The 19626-nt window shown below is 37.9% G+C and overlaps 2 protein-coding genes across 3 annotated transcripts in view; one reads left to right on the forward strand and one right to left on the reverse strand.

Annotated features, from left to right (window-relative positions):
* On the forward strand, positions 1-5898 carry LOC105258320. 2 transcript variants are annotated; one of them, XM_011269518.3, is made up of 7 exons: positions 1-227; positions 922-1164; positions 1250-1634; positions 1788-2178; positions 2300-2422; positions 2567-2699; positions 2799-2847. In XM_011269518.3, the coding sequence occupies exons 2-7, from the start codon at positions 923-925 to the stop codon at positions 2845-2847; spliced, it is 1323 nt and encodes a 440-aa protein (XP_011267820.1). In that variant the 5' UTR covers positions 1-227; position 922. The 2 variants fall into 2 exon arrangements, with proteins under 2 accessions (XP_011267820.1, XP_011267818.1); XM_011269516.3 differs by lacking the exon at positions 1-227 and adding an exon at positions 329-732 and having other exon boundaries at positions 2799-5898.
* Positions 4839-19626, reverse strand: part of LOC105258321 (methyltransferase-like protein 9) — a 36931-nt gene continuing 22143 nt past the window's right edge. Inside the window, exons 3-4 of the mRNA XM_011269519.2 lie at positions 8859-9071; positions 4839-6468 (exon numbers count right to left, since the gene is read on the reverse strand). Of these exons, the coding sequence (XP_011267821.1) occupies positions 6012-6468; positions 8859-9071 (670 nt within the window). The 3' untranslated portion in view covers positions 4839-6011. The remainder of the gene's footprint in view (positions 6469-8858; positions 9072-19626) is intronic.

Genomic DNA, 19626 nt, shown 5'->3' on the forward strand with positions numbered 1-19626 from the left:
ACCGAGTGTGCCGAAAAGCGCGTAGGACGCGGGGCGCCCCTGGCGGCGGACCGTGCAAGTGACCCTCGCGGAAATAATTATCGCGATTTATGTTATTTGCAAATGTGATCCGGGGGCGCTTAATTAATTAGGCGATGCCGAATAACGGCGATTAACGGCGACGGACGGGCTCCTGGGGGCTATCCGGCTACGCCACGTGAGTGGAGCAGCGGCGGCCGCGATACGGGGTGAGTGTACCGCTCCGAGAGTACGTCGCGGTGTCCCCCCTGCGCCGTTGTCGGAAGGGGGGCGGTGGCTCGCTCGCGGCCGAGCACTTTTTTATCGGTTCCGCCGGCTCGCTTCGGGACGATAACAATGGCCGTGCCGGGAGAGTCGTGCGGCGAGCGCACTCGGCGTCGTCGCACTCCGGACGCTCGACGATGACGACGACGACGATGACGTACGATCGCGTCGTGTCACCGTCGTCGACGGCCGACTCGCCTGAGCACGGGCGAACCGCACCGATTCGGTGAATCTCGACGGCCGGTTTCGCCACGAGGCACTGCACTCGAGTTCCGAACAGCGAGACTCTCGGCGCGCAACGTCCTCGATAATGTCCGCTGACGTTCACCCGCGAGATCCCGACGACTCTCCTCCGCGGAGTCGTGGAATCGCGCGCGATAACGGATGAAGGGGGAATTATCAAGGCGTCGATTGTATCGAGCGTTAGCTGACTGTTAATTGTTTATTTATGTACGTTTATTTTTTATTTCTATATACACGTTTTTTGTTCCTGGGGAATAATCTTTCTTGTTACACACAAGTGTCATGTGTAATATAAAATTACGATTTTGAATATATCATGAGTGGATTTATATTTATATTTATAAGGAAATTTTATTGCGACAAGAGGTTTACGTATTCAATTATATATGCACTTAGGATGGACTTGGCGGAAACTATGAAGAACATTGTTGCCAAAGGTATGCAAACAGAAATGGGTCCACCAGGAGGAGGGTCAAGCTACTCTGCTGCACCAAGCAGTGCCGGCTACGTCACAGAGAAAATATACATGTTATTACAAGCATATTTACAAAATAAGGGATGGAATCCTAGTATCGAGTTTCTGCAATGTTTTTCGGAATTTAAAGATGCCAGCATGATGCCGAGCACTGCTTACTTACAGTAAGGATAAACAGTACTGTTTAAATATAATTTATTTATATAAATTTATACGAACATTTGTTATATTTCATCTGTTTATTCATAGGATGATGGCATCTCGAGTAGCATTGGATTCGCAGGGAAGACTAGTCCTCAGAGAGAATGGAAAGATAATACTTCCATATGAACACTTTGCTAATGCTGTTATGTTGAAACATATGAATGGGCCACATGGTTTACATTTGGGTTTGGAGGGTACAGTTAGAGCAGTCATGGAGTCCTATACTATTGGAAGAGAATGTTTTGGAATGGAAAAGGAATTTATCATAGAAGTCGTGCAAAACTGTCCCAATCCCGCTTGTCGTTATTATAAAAATCAACTGGAACTCACTCAAAAAATGGGTCACATGGCACCAACTTATATCCAGGAAAATGAAGCAACTGCATCTCTTTTGCGTAGTGGTTTTCCACATAGTACAGATTTTCAGGCAGTGAGTGAAATTCTCATGTGATATTTTCTATTTTTTACTTGCTATTATGCGAGCTAATCTTTTTAATTTAATATATATTTCTAATATATATATATATATATATATATATATATATATATATATATATTTTATTCATTTATTTTTTACTTGTAGACATTAGGTAGTGCTAATCCGAATACACATATGGGAGGAGGATCTGCAGCAGATTTAGCAGAAATAAGAGGTGCTGGCAATCAAATGAATCTTCAACGTCCTCCAAGCCGTCCATCATTAAATATTCCGCATCGGCCTGTATCGCAAGAGAAAAAAGTGCCATCTGGCAAACAGCATTATGAATCTCTAATACCCAATATACCAATCTCTGATCATAAATTGACAGATTTCTTACGCAATAATTTGGATAACTTGGACAGTCTCACTGGACTTGGTTTAGGAAACTTACAAGGAATAGGAGGTGCCAATAAAGATCTGTTGGCATTGCACAATGGTGCATGGCCTTTAGAAAATGAAAAAGGATCTCGATCATCGTCTGCAAATTCGGAAGGTGATTACTAGTATAGTGATAATTAATATATACACGATATAATGTACACTTTTTAGATGTATTTTAAAAAGTATTAAAATTATATTAATGCATGTGCTGGATTTTTATCTTATTGTTTCAGGTGGTCAAGAGAAAATTGTGCGTGCTTTTGCAGAGGTGATGAAGAACATGGCAAGAATGAAGGCCTGTGTACGGCCAGCGATGTGTAAACCATACGGCAAGCAATCTGAAGCTCTGCAGAAAAGTAATTTCAATTCTTTACAAGTTGTTTTTCTCCTTTATTTTTCTTTTTTCCATCATGAATTTAATGGACTGTGAAATTTCATATCGATTCTCTTTAATAAAGTAATTTTATAGATATTTTTATATTGTTTATTTCTAATTGCAGCATTGGTTGATACAATACAGCTTGTACAATCGTTGAGAAGCTTTTTGCCACCTCCACATATACCAGTTTCGAGCTGGAAGAATGAAGATAAACACCGATTAGATCATACTGGTACTCCTTACTTGTCATCATTGTGAGTTTTAATATTTATAATATTTATAACATTATTTAATATTTAAAACTTTAGCTCTATTGTTTATCCATTAATATATTCTTCTTATCTTCTTAACAGAAAAGCTGGTGGAATGGAAGAATTATGCGAGCAGCGTAAGTTAGATTAAGCATCGTCTTCGCTTCACTCGCGACAGACCAAGTTTCGTCTTTTTGCGCTCTATGATGTTCTAGTCACAAGATGTTTATTGATTAGCTGGGTGTTTCGTATCTAAACAACCCGATGGATTGCTCAAAAAAGTTGTTGGCGTTTAGGACTTCAAATACTAAGAGACAAAATGAGTCATGCGTGGACTGTGATAAACGTGAGTAGCGAGAAAAAAAAAGATTTATATGTAGGACTAAACTCACACCGCGTCATTTTAGGGATTCTTACTAGCTTTATTTCATCGCTGTAATTTGACTTTGTATTGTAATTGCTCTGCCTATGGGGCTTATTCGGTAAATAATATATCAATTAATCCCGCGTTATATATGCCGAATATCATGATTGATGCTATGACGCAAATAACGCAGTATGAACAGCATTTATATTTTACTGTATCAATTTAACAATTTTGCCGCTTGTGTTCCAACGATTACCTGATTAATAATATATCGCATAAGACTTTTTTATATACTATGTATAAAATTGTTATATAAGCTTAAGTCTCGGAATAAGAAGCAAAAACTAAATTGGCCTGGTACAAAAGCTTTTACTATTAATTGATATTTAACGTTCGCAGCATAGATGCATAAGAGAACGACAATGTTCTTAATTACCAAGTTTCACGTTATTTTTTTTTAATATGTTTTTAACTGTTTGTTTTATAAGATATATATTCTTTACAGTAGCTTTCAATTAATATTAAGGCGGAGTATGTTATTCAATTAGTGAAAAAATTACTGTGTGTTCAATTTGTGTATATATTTTCTCCAAAAAGGTATGAATGTGTTATTATTTATTTTTAAGGATAAAATGAATATATATATATTGTTGTTATTTCTAAAACTGTTCGCTAATCGAGCACGCGAGTACGAATGTTAAAAGCTGTGCACTATTTCTTAAGCTCCATGGGCAGTATATGCGGTGTGCACGTAAAAAGTCATTGGTCAATTCATAGATATTTTTTAAGAAACAGATTATTTCTTAATATATATATATAAATATCTATATATACATATATATATATAGTAAAAGAAAAGAAACGAAAATCGTTGCGTCATTAGGAAATTTTGAAAGGATTTTGCATTGATGCTCAAAGACTTTTCACCGTGCACTAAGTATTATCATGCAGAAACGTTTTTACTCTTGCGAGATAAAACCTACGAATTGGAGGACTGCGTTTGTGATTTCGATCGATCGCTGCCTCGAGAATAAATGGCATATCGTAACACTTGCAGGAATAAAATCGTTTTCCACTCGGTTGTTATACGCGCATATAAACGATACGAGATAAAATGTTTCCTTCTTTCTCGATAATGTAAAGTAATAGACATTCGTCTTTGAATGTGTAAGAAGCGATGTATACCGCGAATGGAAAATAGCGCGCGGCACTCGAATGCGTGGGCTGTGTTTTGTGGGGGCTGTATGTGTATATCTGAGAGAGAATGCAGAGTTTTGGCTATCAAATAGCAAAATTTTATATGAATGCGCGTATGTTGAAGATGTCTTTCTATATACATGTATCTGTTATATTTACTACACACGTATGCAGCGAATGTGCCGATCAATTACCATTTTAGGAGTCGGATCCATGATGCAAAGTATTAATATTTGTTTGTTTTGTTATTTTTGTTTTCTCATCAGATTATTAATCATTCATATTATATTTATAAACATTCATATTATATTTTCTCTCTTTCATTCTGTGCAGTTATCTGTGTAGTTAGAAATGGGATGCATGCAGATATACGATTAACAAGTCTGAAAAATAATTTTCTCAATAGAAGTATTCTTTATTTATTTTTCACAGGGAGTGATTGTTTAAACGAACGCAGATCCGGCTTCTATAGACTGCGTTTTTGTTGACATGCATATACGTATATATTGACAAAGAGGCTGCTGCAATATGGTTCATAATTCGACGATAACTTGTTGTACACCAAAGTGTATTTCCAATAACTAGATAGACTTATTTCTTATAGTAGTTATTTATTACATAAAAAAAAAGAAATGCAAACGTATTATCGTTTGTCTTGCAATTGGTCGGTCGTATAACCAATGCACAATTAAGCATATCCATGACTAAGTCGCTGCAACTTATGCCAAATGGAGAAAAAGGAGCGCGGAAACAGAGTCTGATAAAAAGAGTTGATCTGACATACAAAATAGAATCTCGTGAGACATATATTGGGGACTGCGTTCGAGATAAACTTATAATCTATCTTCGCCTATTAATTATTTGAACACAATTATGCAATTGCTCAAAATATGTGAGGAGAAGTGTATTTTCTCAAAGCAAAAGTTATAAGACTGCAGTAGGTTTTTTACTCTCCATTTTACATTTGTTCTAGACTTTGAATCTAATGATATCGTCGCCTCGCGCGGCGTTTTATGTTTTTAAATTAAATTATCATTTTAAAGTCTAAAAAGATTCGTTACCCGTTTTGTAAAGATTAACTTGATCGTTGTAGTGTCACTGCGACTCATTAATTTTATCGCTATAGTGTCACTGTCACACACATACATATACACACACACACACACACATATATACATAGAATAATTTTAATATTCTTCTTTGAGAACACGATTTTTGTTCATTTAATTGTTCATCATTATAAATAATTAGCGAGACATACTACAAAGATTTGAATTTTAGAGGGATGTTCTCGAACGGAGTCGAGCAACAAGGAAAAGGATAAAAGAAAACGAAATACAGATTTTGTTTCCGGATCTCGTTATTCTCGTTATTATCTATACCATAGAAAACCGTGTACACCGTGTTTCCGCACCGAATTCGACAGTAAGATGATAAACGATTGTAAAATGCGCACTGTTGTGCCGATCCGTTGTTCCCTTTTTAAACTCGGATCGCCAATCAATATTCGTACACCAAACGCTAACCGCTGTGTCTGCACATTAAGCTCGTCGTCGCTTGCCAGTATTGCTCTTCTGTATTCTCGCATAATTCTAACTCATGACAGCAATTATTAAAGTTTTTACAAGTGTGAAAGGATTGTTTCGCGTATTATTCTCTTATTTCTTTATTTATACCTTTCAAACCCCTTCTTTCCTTCAATGTCTTCTTTATTCACAATCTCTTCCGCATAGTTTGCTAGGCCTTAAAGACTAAAAGTTTTTTTGCAACGAAACGCTATTGTCTATCGCGACAAATTCGCAGGATCGTGTATTAACTGGCTGCGCCTCCAAAACGAAGATCACATCGTCCAGGAAGTAGTACGACTGTCCCAGATCACCTTCGCAGAGGTACGGCAGTTTGCTCCAGACAAGGCATCGCAAACCCACCGGAGCGAAAACTCTGTCGATTAGTCCGGCTATTTGAGCCTCGAGTCCATTTCCTCGCACCGGCAGATACTCCGACGGTTTGTGATTACCCCTCTCACCGACCTCGACATAGGGACTGAACGGCAATACCAGAGCGACGACTAATCTGCCGCCAGGAGCCAGCGAAGTTCTCAGTAGCCTCAGCAGGGTGTTTGGACGGTCGCAACGGTCGAGAAGATTCAGACAGAGAATGACATTAAAGGGGCCGGCTTCCTGGTGCCATCTCTCCACATCGAGTACTCTATATAAAAGCGTGTAAAAACCAAGATACGTTTAGAGATAAATTTTCTGCATCTCGGATTACTTATAGGTTTGTATGTAATTCTTAAACTCTAGCATTTTATCTTACTTAACTTTTGTTTTAAGAAGAAATATAGAAAATCTCATAAGATGTTTGATAGTCATACGCGAAAAAATTCCCATTAATAACAAAATAAAATATTAATCTCTTATTATTATTTATTTTTAAATCATCTTGTTAATAGTTTAATAAGTTTTTCATTAATATAATAAATACATGCGTGAAAATTATCAGACTGAGATCATTTAGTCTGATGATTTAGTTTGATTTTTTGTGGTGATGATTTAGTTTGATTCTGCGGATTTTTCACAAAACCAGTTTTAATTCAATCGTTTTTTTATTTTTAATAGGCCATAATTATAAATATATTTATTCTTAATAGGCTATAATTATAGTAAAAAAAATCGATATTTCCTCTAAAAAAAGTTCTTTCAAAGATAATCTAAATTCTAGATGTTGTGAGTTAATCGGCGATGAAAATTGAGCTTGTTTTCCTCGACAAAATATCGAGATGTAAATAATTTTTCAGAAACGCGAATATCGAACAGAAGTCTAGTCTCCTGCTAATTTTACGCAAAATAACCGGAGAATATCCTTGGGTAGAATTCCTATAAAATGAGTTATGAATCCGTCGCGTTATTTCACGATTCATTTAAAATTCGAATAGTGACCAAGAGCAATTCGGCGATGGTGTCCGTTGATAGCGTAAAGTTATACTCTAATCATCGCAAATTTGTATTCCAATCAATTCGGCGCAATGAACTTGTCACTTGGCGTTGCCGCGTTGATGATATTTCGCGTCGACATATAAGCGTGTCGACGAGCGTGCTGCTTTTATATACATCATCTGGCGCGAGAATGAACCGAGCCCGACGATCAATTATCTTATCTCACTTTATAATGAGACCCACGTTTTTGAGATAACCGTAATAATACCACTCGTGATAGCCCCTCAATTCGTTCGGGAACGACGCGCATAATCGCGCTCGCTTACATTATCGAGAATCTGTATCAAGTAACCGCGAACATCCGCACACTGATCTCTTATTGATCCAATTCACGTTACATTCATTTGCATAAATTGAATGCATCCTTTTTCTTCTCTCTCGACATAATCTTCCTATAAAGAATTAGATGTTTACGGTTGTACAGAATAATTCAGATTCACCAGAATCCTTTTAAATGATTTCCCTTTCTATGATTTTTCTCACAGACGAATGTTTTCACGATAATAGTGTCGAGGCAACAATAATTATTTTGTTATAAACCATTGAAAATTGAGAGATTTTTGAGAATATAGCTTCAAGAATAATACATAACAAAACATTATCATTCGTTTAATTGCAAATACATTTTAATTCGTTAGAAATTTAAGAAAAATAAAAGAGAAAAGAAAATTGTGGATCTAGAAAAATGGTCGTGATGGAAAAATTCCAAATTGATTAAGAATCAATCGCGAAAAATATCGTTGAATAAAATAGTCTGTAAATACAATGCAATTATTGTCATGTATGATAGTATAAATAATCGTAGGAATTTTAAATAATTTTCACAGGAATGAGAACATCAAGTAGAATTGCATTTTAAACTGTGATGCTAATAAAATACGTATCGCGCGAATCTGTGTGTCACCGAGAAAATGCAAATACGTTCAAGCAACGGAGATTCCACCGCCCACCTTTGGTCGTATTCGATTCGAAGAATGTAATCTGTTTCACGTTCTCGCATATGCGATTCCGCGCTCGCAAAGGAGCTTTGTAGTTGAAAAATTCTCGCCCAGTCAGTAGGGATTCTTTCCGAGATATTCGGATCGAATAGCCTTTGCATATGCACATACGATGACTGTAATAACGATTGATTTCGTAACATTTTTTTTTTTATTTCAAATACACTAATCAAATTTTTTGTTGCCTTTTTATGTAAATTTTACTTAATAAAATTTATCTATTTATTATAAATAATACAAAAATATCCGCAAAATACACAATGACAGTAAATCTTTTAAAGCCAATCTTCAATTTCTAAAAATTTTTAGAAATTGAAGATTGGCTTTAACTACATTTGTAGAATTAAAAAATCAGAATAAATGTATATAAATAACATATTTCGTACGTTAGAAATTTAAATTGAAATAAAATTGAATCATGCGATTGATTATTACAACTGTAATAATTTATTATTATTATTATCGACTTTTGATTGCAGATTTTTCTAGTAGGTTAATTTATTATTATTGTTAGCGTTATTACTCTACTGTTTTAAAAATCGAGTAAAAAAATCGGTAATATAAAAGAATTCAGACGCGCTGTCGTTTAATATAATTTACATACGTGAATTTCCTCTTCGCCAGGGCCCATCTCATGGGGGGTGAAATATCCGTGGCATACACCTTCTCGAAGAGATGCGCCACGTGGGCGGTGGTTGCGCCATCACCTGCCCCGAGGTCCACTAAGGAATGCCAGGGGCCCGTGAAGCCGCTTGCGTCCATTAGCTTTTGAAATTGCTCGCTGGAGAACACATGCATGGAACCGCGGCCGAGCAATCTGCGACAATTCGAAAATAATTTTCATTATAAAACCTCTATCCTGTACATCATTCACGGAGTTGAAAGATATCTTTTTTATCACTTTGTGCAATGATTTATATTTAATTATTTTCGAATTAGTAAAATTATTAATATAAGTATAAATGACAAAAGATAATAAAGATATATAGATATTTTAGTTTTATATCGTTGTTTAATTAATAATGTAAATTGTATAAGTTACAGAAATAATTTTAGCATTGGAAAAGACATACAATTATATATATTTCAAAATTAATAATATAACGCGATAAATTCGTTCAAATAAAAAATTCGTTTCAGTTTGACAAGTAATTTTTCTCTGTAGTTTTTAAGATAAAAACTATGCTTAAGCAACATGAATGAATATCCATGTTAATACAGATGTTTCAATCGAATGAAATTTATCTACATTTATTTCATTAACTTCTCTTGAGTTATATTTTTTTGCTCTTTAAAAATATCGGACAGGATCCGATCTTGCGGTCCTTCGCTATCGATCCGATCGAAGAAACGAACACCTGCATATAGAAATCGAATCCCTCAGAGGCATCTCCGAAGCGGCAGCAGGTTGCTCCGCGGAATTCGTCGATGTCATCCTAGGGTAGGGGGAGGAGAGAGCGGAGCGTGCGAGAAGAGGACAGGGGAATACGGCTGGCTTCCACCCCCATCCCTCCGGGCTTCTTCTCTCGTGTGCGGAGGCATCATGAGGAAAAAGGGGCGGGTTCATTTGAAAATACCGGAGTCGTCGCGACGTCGCGCGGCGCACGGTGATCCATCAATGCCGCGGAACGCGGGATTTTGATCGTGAATTCGGTTATCCCCGGCATTATAAATAAGGCGATGGTGGTCCAGAGGCTGCCCTCCTCCCACTCATCCTTTCCAGCGCTTCCTTTCCTCCGTCCGTTTCGATTCCTTTTCTTTCTCCTTTCGGTTTCCTCTTTCCTTCTTCCGCGCCGCCCGTTCGGCCATGGCCGGTGCCATCAATTAACGAGCACCTTCTGGCCCCATTGAATAATAAACAAGAATAAGAAAGAGAGCGAAGAGAAACGGAGAGCGCGGCGAGAAACAGGGACGGAGAAGAAGAAGGGAGAGGCAGGGACGACGGAGGGAAACTCGCGGACCCGGTTGGCGCATTGTTCGTAGTATCGTCCAGCTTCTCTACCTTGTTTTTTTTTCTGCGGATCCTTAAGTCACCCCTCTCCCTTCCCGATCTTCCCTTCCTCCCGCTCCTCAGCATCGTATGTCGTTCTCTCGTTCCTATTCTTATTCCCATTTTCTCTCCTCGTTTCTCTTTCTCGTATTCTCCCCTCCCTCTCTCTCTCTCTTCTATTCTCTCTGTCTCTCTTCTTCCCTCTTTATCTTCCAATTTCTCCTTTATACATGTATCTTCTTTCCTCCACGTACCTTCTCCTTTTCTGAGCTTGTTTCCATTGTCAGCCACTAGCAGCAATCTCAGTACAGTCACATCGTCTTCGCAATCTCCGTCGCGAATTCCGAGTGGAAAAGAGCGAAAGAGAAAGATAGAGATAGAGAGGGAGAGACACATTCACGCATACGCGTGCGTGTGGCCCACGGTGATATATATGCGCGGTCCACAAATCAGGCCCCGCAGATCGCAGCGGCTTCGTCGGCGGCGCGAGCGACAATTAATTCGCCGCTTTTGCTCTCCCTGGCTCCATTGTATGCGCATATCCACTCGCATACAATCCTCTCCATCCCGCTTCCCCGATCCTTCTGCCATATCTTCCTCCTCACCGCGATTCCGAACTTCCTCCCGTCTCTCTCTCTCTTTCTTCTTCAAGCTCTGCGTGTTCTGTTTTATCAGATCATCTTTTTTGTCTCGTTCGAACTCCTCGGAAGCGATGGGGGCGAATCCCGAGCCGTAAAAGCGCGGTTTTAATTCGGGTCCGGCGTCATGCGGTCTAGCTACGCGGTCACGCCGTTGGCGTGCTTAAAAAGAGAAATATCGAGAAATGCGGGGCGATTATATCTGAAAATACAGGATGACCAAATCTTTCTCTATCTCTCTCTTTTTCAATCATATATCAGAAATGTTTGTAAAAGATATTGAACTTGTTATCAAATTTTTTTTAAGAAATGTAAATAAAAAAATTATAATTCTTATTTCGAGATACTATCCAAGTTACATTTGGCATAATAAATTTCAGAAAATGTTGAATCTAAAAACATTTATGAAATTTATTTGTTTATGTTGGATGGTGATATGTACAAAAGAGTATTCAAGTATACATTTTATTTTAAATAATTAATTTAATATCATTGTTTCTAATAAGATTAAATTTTTATATATATAAAACATTTCTTATTTCCAAAATGACAAGAGCATAAATTCATAGATATCATGAATATAATCTCACACGCAATTGAAGATTTCAAGCATGTTTTAAAAGATATCAGAGGATCCATTAATCGCTTTTAATGAAAAAAATCAATTATGTAGATTAGAAAAAGGGTACCGCGCTTCCGAAATAAAAATCGAAATTAAGTTCGATAAACCTTTTGCCTTTACTCTTAACGTACCACTTATATATTTATATACATTTAGAAATGCCAATTCGAAATCGATTTAGGGGGTAGATGCCATGGACATTGATAGCCCGCTTGCTGGCGGCGCGGACAGGATAGCGCCATGTACGGCCGATAAGGATCTCCCCGCAGGACGATTATTTACAATTCCAGCCACCCACTCTCTCGGCCCGGGCGGTGCTTCAATTTTTGTCGCCGGACCGAAGCTTAAAGCTTGGCTTTTATCGGAGCGAGGGGGCCCCGTGCCTCGCCGCGCGCGAGGTCCTCACGATCGTAAAATAGTCCGGAGAGCGAGCGAGTAGTGTTAAAGAGGCGCTCGGCGGAGGATCGTTTACCTAATAATAGCAATAATATGTAAATGCGATACGTATCGAGCCGCCATCGAAAGAACGCGCCGCGCGCTAAGGCGCCATTGTTTGCAAATCCTCGGTCGAGCGAGCGATCCGGCGAGATCGGCACTCGTGGTTGGCCCTTTCTTCTCCTTCTTCTTCTTCTCGCTCGATGTGATTTTCTTCTTTCACGCGCGCGCGAATATATCCTCACCGGATATTATGCGTGAGCATAATCGCCACGCGCGAGCGATATCGACTCGCGGACGCGCGATGCACCTTGGGCGTAATGTAATCGAAGAGGATGTCAAATATCAGATGATTTACTGTTATCGGTGTCATTATTGACCCCGCATTAGGCGAGATAAATTTTAAGATAAATCTTGTGTGTGTTCTGAGATACCCTCTGAAAAATCGTCATATCTAATTTTTTTTATCTTCTTGATCGCCCCTTAATCAGTCATGAGTTATTTACGCAGGATCTATCTTTGTATATAATATATTCTCATTATAAATTGACATTTTTAGTACTGAGAGATAGAAGAATTTACGGAACTGCAAGATTATTAAATAATACAAATAAATATGTGTTCTTTTTTGCATTGATTGCATCGAAAATTATATCGAAAGATTAAGGACTTCGCGCATTAGAATTGTACATCTTAAAGGGTTATAAGATATTATAAGATATATATATATATATATATATATATATATATATATATATATAAAATTAACGCATAATTTTTTTTTCACTTTTTCTAAAATTGATATTTAAATTTTAACGAAAAATTTTTTAAAAAAGTGAAAAAAATTAACGCATAATATCTTTCCACTTTTTCTTTAAAATTTTTCGTTAAAATTTAAATATCAATTTTTATAGAAAAAGTGAAAAAAAATTATGCGTTAATTTTGTCCAGGAGTATATATATATATATATATATATATATATATATATATATAGTACGTATATATACGATAACTCGATTGGATCTCGTTACGCTCGAGAGTACGCGCGACTCGAACGACCATTACGTATTCACGTCATTAAGTGCGCGAACGAAATGTAATTCTGTAATATGGCGCGGGACGGAACTTTTCAGAGTTCGTCCTGAATGGATTAATGAACCGAGTGACATGGGATCTGATTGGGGCAACACTTAAGAAATCTGACCAGTCATCTTTACCTTCGTTTGTCGTCGTTCTGAACGTTCAGAACTGCGTCCTGACCTTTCTCTCTTACGCTTCCTTTTTTATTTCCTCGATGTCAATTCTCTCGTCAGTCGTTTCTTCGATACGTTCAAATTCCTTCTGTATCATCGGACGAGATTGCTTCTCGAGATCGTTAATACATTCGTGTTATCACTGTTTAATGCGATATAAAATTTATTTGCTTACCGATTGCAATATTACATGCAGCCGATGAGCAAAATTTAATATCTCAATTATTTAGAGACATTAACATCGATTTTTCAATTGAGATTTGATGTGTGAATATATGTTGTAATTTTTTATATAGTATTTTTTTTCATAGTTAATAATCATTTTTATTATTATAATGCTTCAATGATAATTTTTCGATAGTTAAACGACTAGATATAATTTGAATTTGATGATGGACATTGTCGAAGAAAAAAAGAGTAGCTCATTTCCACTATATCTTATGCTGAACAAAACTTGGTACTGGTAAATTCTCACGATATTACTTTCCTTAGGTGCACTCAATCAATGTCCGCTAGCGTGAAAAATGTATTTCGAATCGGAGAAAGCAAAAGAGCTAGCAAAACTAGGAAAATTTCATAGATCATTGGCCATTGCCGAATGCGAGAACTTATCAAAATTTCCTTTAAAAAAATCTTGAAGTCTAAATAAGCGTGAAAATATAATTTTTATATTAAAAAGTGAAATGATACAAATTATTTTCGCATTCTTAAAAACATAAAAAAACATTTTTCTTGACGATGCGTTATTTCTGCTTATCAGTTATAAATGTGTATCGATAAATTTACACGATTAAACGTGAAATCAAATAACATCTGGAAATGGATGTCGCACATTTGAAATTTGACGCTAAATAGCATAAACGAGCTGATGCAAAGGCAAAAAGGCAACGTTCAGGACATTCGTGGTCGACGATGTGTGATGAACAAAAATATGGCTAGGTGAAAGGACGCAAAAGGGAAGCGCGCGCGCGACAAAAAAGCGCACCGGAAAGGAGCTGAGGATGTTTCTGATATCATTGCGCCCCATCTTCCCCATGCCTTTCTCTCTGTTTCTCTCGTCGCGATTATACAATCGACGTTAGCCCCACACGCAAACATACATAAATACAAATATACATGACACATAGAAGACACGAATACGTATACAGAAGGTGCACATTTACTTGTACAGGCCTGTAAACGTCATGGCACCCACACAGGCGCACCTAACAAGAACGACATGCTTTGCGCGACGTGTGCGCTTTCGTAGTGACAATGTAAGTGGAGTCTTCGGCGAACATCGGCCACCTTCGCCAGCCGGTCGACGCGACTCGACGAGGGAGAGGAAAGCGACGGAGGGGGTGAATTTATTTTGTGGGGACCATCGCGCACGGCGGGGTCCGCTCCGCTCCAACGGGGGTGGGGATGTCACGGAGAGTGAGAAGGAGACACGACGAGACACATGGACCGATCGGAGAATCGACGAGGAAGGGAATGGCGGAGAGAGCCGCAGGGGTAGAGGGGATCGAGGTGTATTTAGCATTCCCTGTACCGGCACGGCTTCTCGTTAGCTATTTTCTCTCTCTCTCTCTTTCTCTCCCTCTTTTGTCGGTCTTTCTTCGTTGACGGAGCACATAGAACGCGGGAACGAGTTCGCGAGATCCAAAGGGGTGGGTGTCAGGGATTGAGAAAGCGCGCGCGGAGGGGAAGTTGAACGAACGTCACTCGAAGCTGGGGATGCTGGGTAGGCGTGGACCATGGACCACCCTGTCCATAGCAGTTGGAGGGGAGACCACGCCATCGCGGCCGTCGAAAGGGGGGCGGACGGGCGGGAGACGCCGAGGGGTAATAGAGAGAAAGAGGGGTGAGAGGCACCATGGACAATAATAATTATTATACACGCCGGAGTTTTGCAAATGCTGTCCTTCGACAGGGGGTTGTCGAAGATTGGGGAGGTTGCGGAGATGGAGGAGGAAGGAAAATGTCGGTGAACGAAGTGGGTGTCGGGAACGGTCGCCCGTTCTATCTCGCCCGGCACAAGAGGGAGAAGGCGGAAGGGAGGGTGACAGACGAGACGAAAAGGGGAGGAGAAGGGAGTGATTCTTAAACGGGATCGTTATGCGAGTCTCCGCTCTCTTCCTTCTTCTATGTACTCTCTCTACGATTGCCTCCTCCTCCTCCTCCTCCCCTTCTCTTTCTCCTATTTCTTGCTCTTCTCTCATTCCCCATCCCTACCCTTATATACTTGGCCGCTCGTTTTACCCCTTAGATCTGCCGCTCTGCCACTCTACCACTACCCTTCTTTTCTCCTTTTCGTTGTACAGTGGACGCGCGCATATAGTGCAGTGGACGACTCTGTGAATTCCTATCGGAAAGGAGTCTACACATATTCGTATGTATAGAGACGAGAGATTGTATGCGTGTGTCTCACACAGATCACACGTCGCATATCAAGGTTTGAGAGCAGACGCAACCCCTTAGGTCTGCCCCTACCTGACCTTATGAGACGCGTCCTGCTACTCGTTTCATTCTGTTTCTCATTAATTTTGTTTTGTGTTTTTGTTGGGGTGCGTTTTGAAATCTTTGTATATTTCTTATCTTCGTCACCTTTATTTTTTGTTACTGAATTGTCAATTACTAATTGCTAATTAAATCAATTTATAAATATAATTTTATTTTTAGTTTTACATATATATGTATGTGTGTTTAAAATGTTGAAAATTCATCGACATAGATCAATTTTTTCAGCAATTTTGTGTCTTATAAAAAAAGTACGTACGTAACATGACTGCAAAATATCAAGTCGCTTTATTCCTGTAACGTGACAGCGAAGGCGGTCGTTAATTTCGGCTGAAGTCGCGCGACGCCATCGGATTTTTCAAGCGGACGGGAAGTCGAAGAGGACGAGGCGCGCACTATTCGCCAGGGAAATATACACTTTTATAACTCGTTTTTCTCCTTCCCGGCACTGGCTACGGCAAATCCCTCTCTTGACGGGGACATTTCTGAATTTTAGACGCCTTAAACATCGTGATTCGCGTACGAGCGTCGCGCGTACTGTTGGCATGTCGTAAAAAGAGGAACCGAGAGACAAATAATCTTGTTAATTTCCAGGCTCAAAGAAATCGCAGATACTTATAAAGTTGTAATATCACGCTGAGAAAAGTAAATGTCTTATATTATTAATCAGAAAATGCAAACATCTTTGTAGTCGCGTGCATCCCTTCCGTTTTAATTAAGAAATCTAGACCAGACATTAGGAAACGAAAAAGCTATTATTTATTATGCGAACATACAGATTTATGAATTCTTTCGAGCAATTTCGGGAACGGATAATTAGAATGCACTGCAACTAAAGAATTGAGCTTTGATTTCGTTTCACGATAATATCCTTATCCATGACAGTCGAGACGACGGCGCTGGCACGAGTATGAATCAAGGGATTTATTATTTAACCGGACATATTTAGCAGCGCACGTAGCAGACAGGGACATATCCTTCCTCCTTGGCTGCGCGCTCGTTTCGGGAGCATATGTATGTATGTACATACATGTAAGCGGCGGCAACTCGGATACAGCAGCGGCGTGTGCATTATGCACCGACAGACTCGGTGGAGTCGAGCCGGCGACTCCGTGCACTTGCATGTATGCACTGGAGCTGCATGCTCATCCTCATTAGTCACATACAATAAGAATGATTGGAAAATATATTCCCAAAAATCCAATTGTACGAAAAATATTTTATCTCGAGACATTTTGTTCGACTTAACAGCATACACAAAAGCCGTATTTGGATTTTCATTGAATCTGAAATGTCATTGTTGGAGTAATATGTTTTTAATATAGAGCGAGAGACATTGTATTATTCGTGGAAATTAAATTTAATATTCAACTAAATTCAACAAACAAAAATAATTTGAATATTATTATTTTCGAATAAATATATTAGAATATGTAAGCAATATAAAATATCGAAATGAAATAATCTTTAATAGAAAAGTATTTCATATTGTTGAAATAATGTTTTATGATATATAATCTTGCATTGTATAAAATATATACAATACATCCAATTATTGCTAATTGACAGGTCTTATCTTGACAATGTTGTAGTTATATCCTATTTTTCATATTGTCAAGATTGTAGATTAACTAGTATAATGTGTGTATTGTATTATTGATTACAATTATTTTGCAATAGTATATTTTCTAGTCTCTAACGGTTTTACTCTTTTTGTGATATTTGCAATGAATGTGTGAAACGTTACAGTAATGTGAGTTTATGTAAGGTTACATGATTGATAGTTAGTAAACCGCATAGAAAAGAAAAAAAACAGAACAAAGCAACAATGCTGTATTATTACGCGCATCGCGTGCGTTGCAAAGATAAAGGGTGAATTTTAAAAAGACTCCTTGAAGAAACGCGCTGCTTTTTCATCACATTTATCTGGCATTTCCCGGAAAGAATGGATTAATACGTAAGTAACGAGGCTTGTTATTGTTGCACGAAAAATTCTCTCATTTCATTATCATATTCCACTGTACCTTTGTAAATTTATAGAATGTTTATGTTATTGTAAAAAAATATTACAGAATTGTATAATTTCATTTCTTAAAAATATTACATATGCTATAATATCTGATGTTTTAAAAAATATTTTTCCTCCAATTTTTCTCTAAAATTTATTGGAAATATTATCCCTTCTCTCTTCTCCTCATAATCTTACTTTGTATGATTTGAACAAATAAAAAAATATCTCTATTTTTATCGAGAAAAAAAGATTGCTTTCACTTTCTTAACAATATAGATTTTTATGTATTTAATTAATAATATTAATAAAAAAATGTGTAATTTTGGATATATCTTTTTTTAAAGATATTTGAGATATAAAAAGAGAGAGAAGAAGAAGGACATCACTTTTTATAACATTTATATATGTACACATTTACATTACATTATAATAATTTCTTAATAATTTATGTCCAATTCTGTTTTATCTTGCTCTAATATGTGCAAACAATAAAATGACTTCAATAATAAATGTTAATTGATTTGTCTGATGTAGTCGCATTTGAATGCATTTATACGTAATTCTACGAAGACTACGAATGTTGAGGCAAATCAATATCGCACGATTAGAGCGCGCACTAGATTTAACAGCACACATACATTAAGCACGCTATATATTCTGTAATAATTCATAATAAAACATATTGCATGATTCTTCGTCACTTATGTAGGAATTTATATTTAATAAAGTACAATAATTTTTAATTATTTAAATTATCTATATTATCATCATTTATAATTAAATTGGAAAAAACAAATATCATTTTTCTTGTAAAGGATAATAAGCTAATTCATTAATACACATACACAAATAGATTTAAATACAAATGTAATTTCTTAAAAAGGCGATATACACATAATGTCAGATTTTGTCCTGATTTAAGAAACAATTTTAATCTCTTTTCGAGAGACAATCTATTTAATTAAACAAATCTCTAATTATCTTAAGAAGAAAATGGAGGCGCGGGCAAAGTGACGCGCAGGAAACACCCCTTTCGCGATTACGGAAGGACGCGAATCCGCCCCTTTCTTGGCGCATGCCGCTCCTCCGGAAAGGGTTAATGAGTAATTAACAGAGCGCAAACGCGCGCCGGCGCGGTACAACACTTCGTCGGGCGGTTCTGAAATAACCCCTCGGCGCGCCACCCCTCCTCCTCGTAATTACTGGTCATAACCGAGAGACAGAGCGAGATCCTGGATCGTCGGGTCGAGTCGATTTTCCGAGAGGGTGAACGAGGCGGCGCCGATACTGCTTTTCCGCTCGGCGCGCGAGAACTCGCGCCTGCGCCTCGTCGTTAATTACACACGGGAGAGGGTTGCCAATCGGAGGAAAAGCCACCCCTCGCGCAAACGCGTTAATGATAATTACTGACCAATTGGGCCGACGCCGTCGCACCGTGGCGGACCAATCGCAGGATGCTGCCCGGAAAGAAAGGAAAAGCGAAAGAGAAAAAGCAGGATCGGGGGTGGCTCGGAGATGCCTCGAAAGTGGTCGATCGCGGAAACAGTAACTTCGAGCGTATAGTATATAAAAAGTTGCCGACGACATAAGCGGTATTATCAGAAAATTGGAAGGTATAATTGATGTGTACAATTTATTAGGATGAAAATCTCGTCATTTTGGAAAAAGTAACAATTAGTTTTTAAAAAATTGTAACAACTCTACGAATACAAAGTATTTATTTGTATCTATTGAACTGGTCGAACAAGTTCTAATTGTCTTACAAATAAATTTATTTTATATGTTATTTATTTAATTAAATATGTTTTTTACTTTTAATATTTTAAAATATATATCTTTACACAACTGTTTTTTTTTAATAAATCACATACGATAGTTTATAAAACGATTACAGATAAAGCTTCGGTCTTGCGAAACCGCATC

Source organism: Camponotus floridanus, unplaced genomic scaffold (assembly GCF_003227725.1).
Source record: "Camponotus floridanus strain SB8 unplaced genomic scaffold, Cflo_v7.5 scaffold2, whole genome shotgun sequence".
In the NCBI taxonomy this organism is placed as follows: domain Eukaryota; kingdom Metazoa; phylum Arthropoda; class Insecta; order Hymenoptera; family Formicidae; genus Camponotus; species Camponotus floridanus.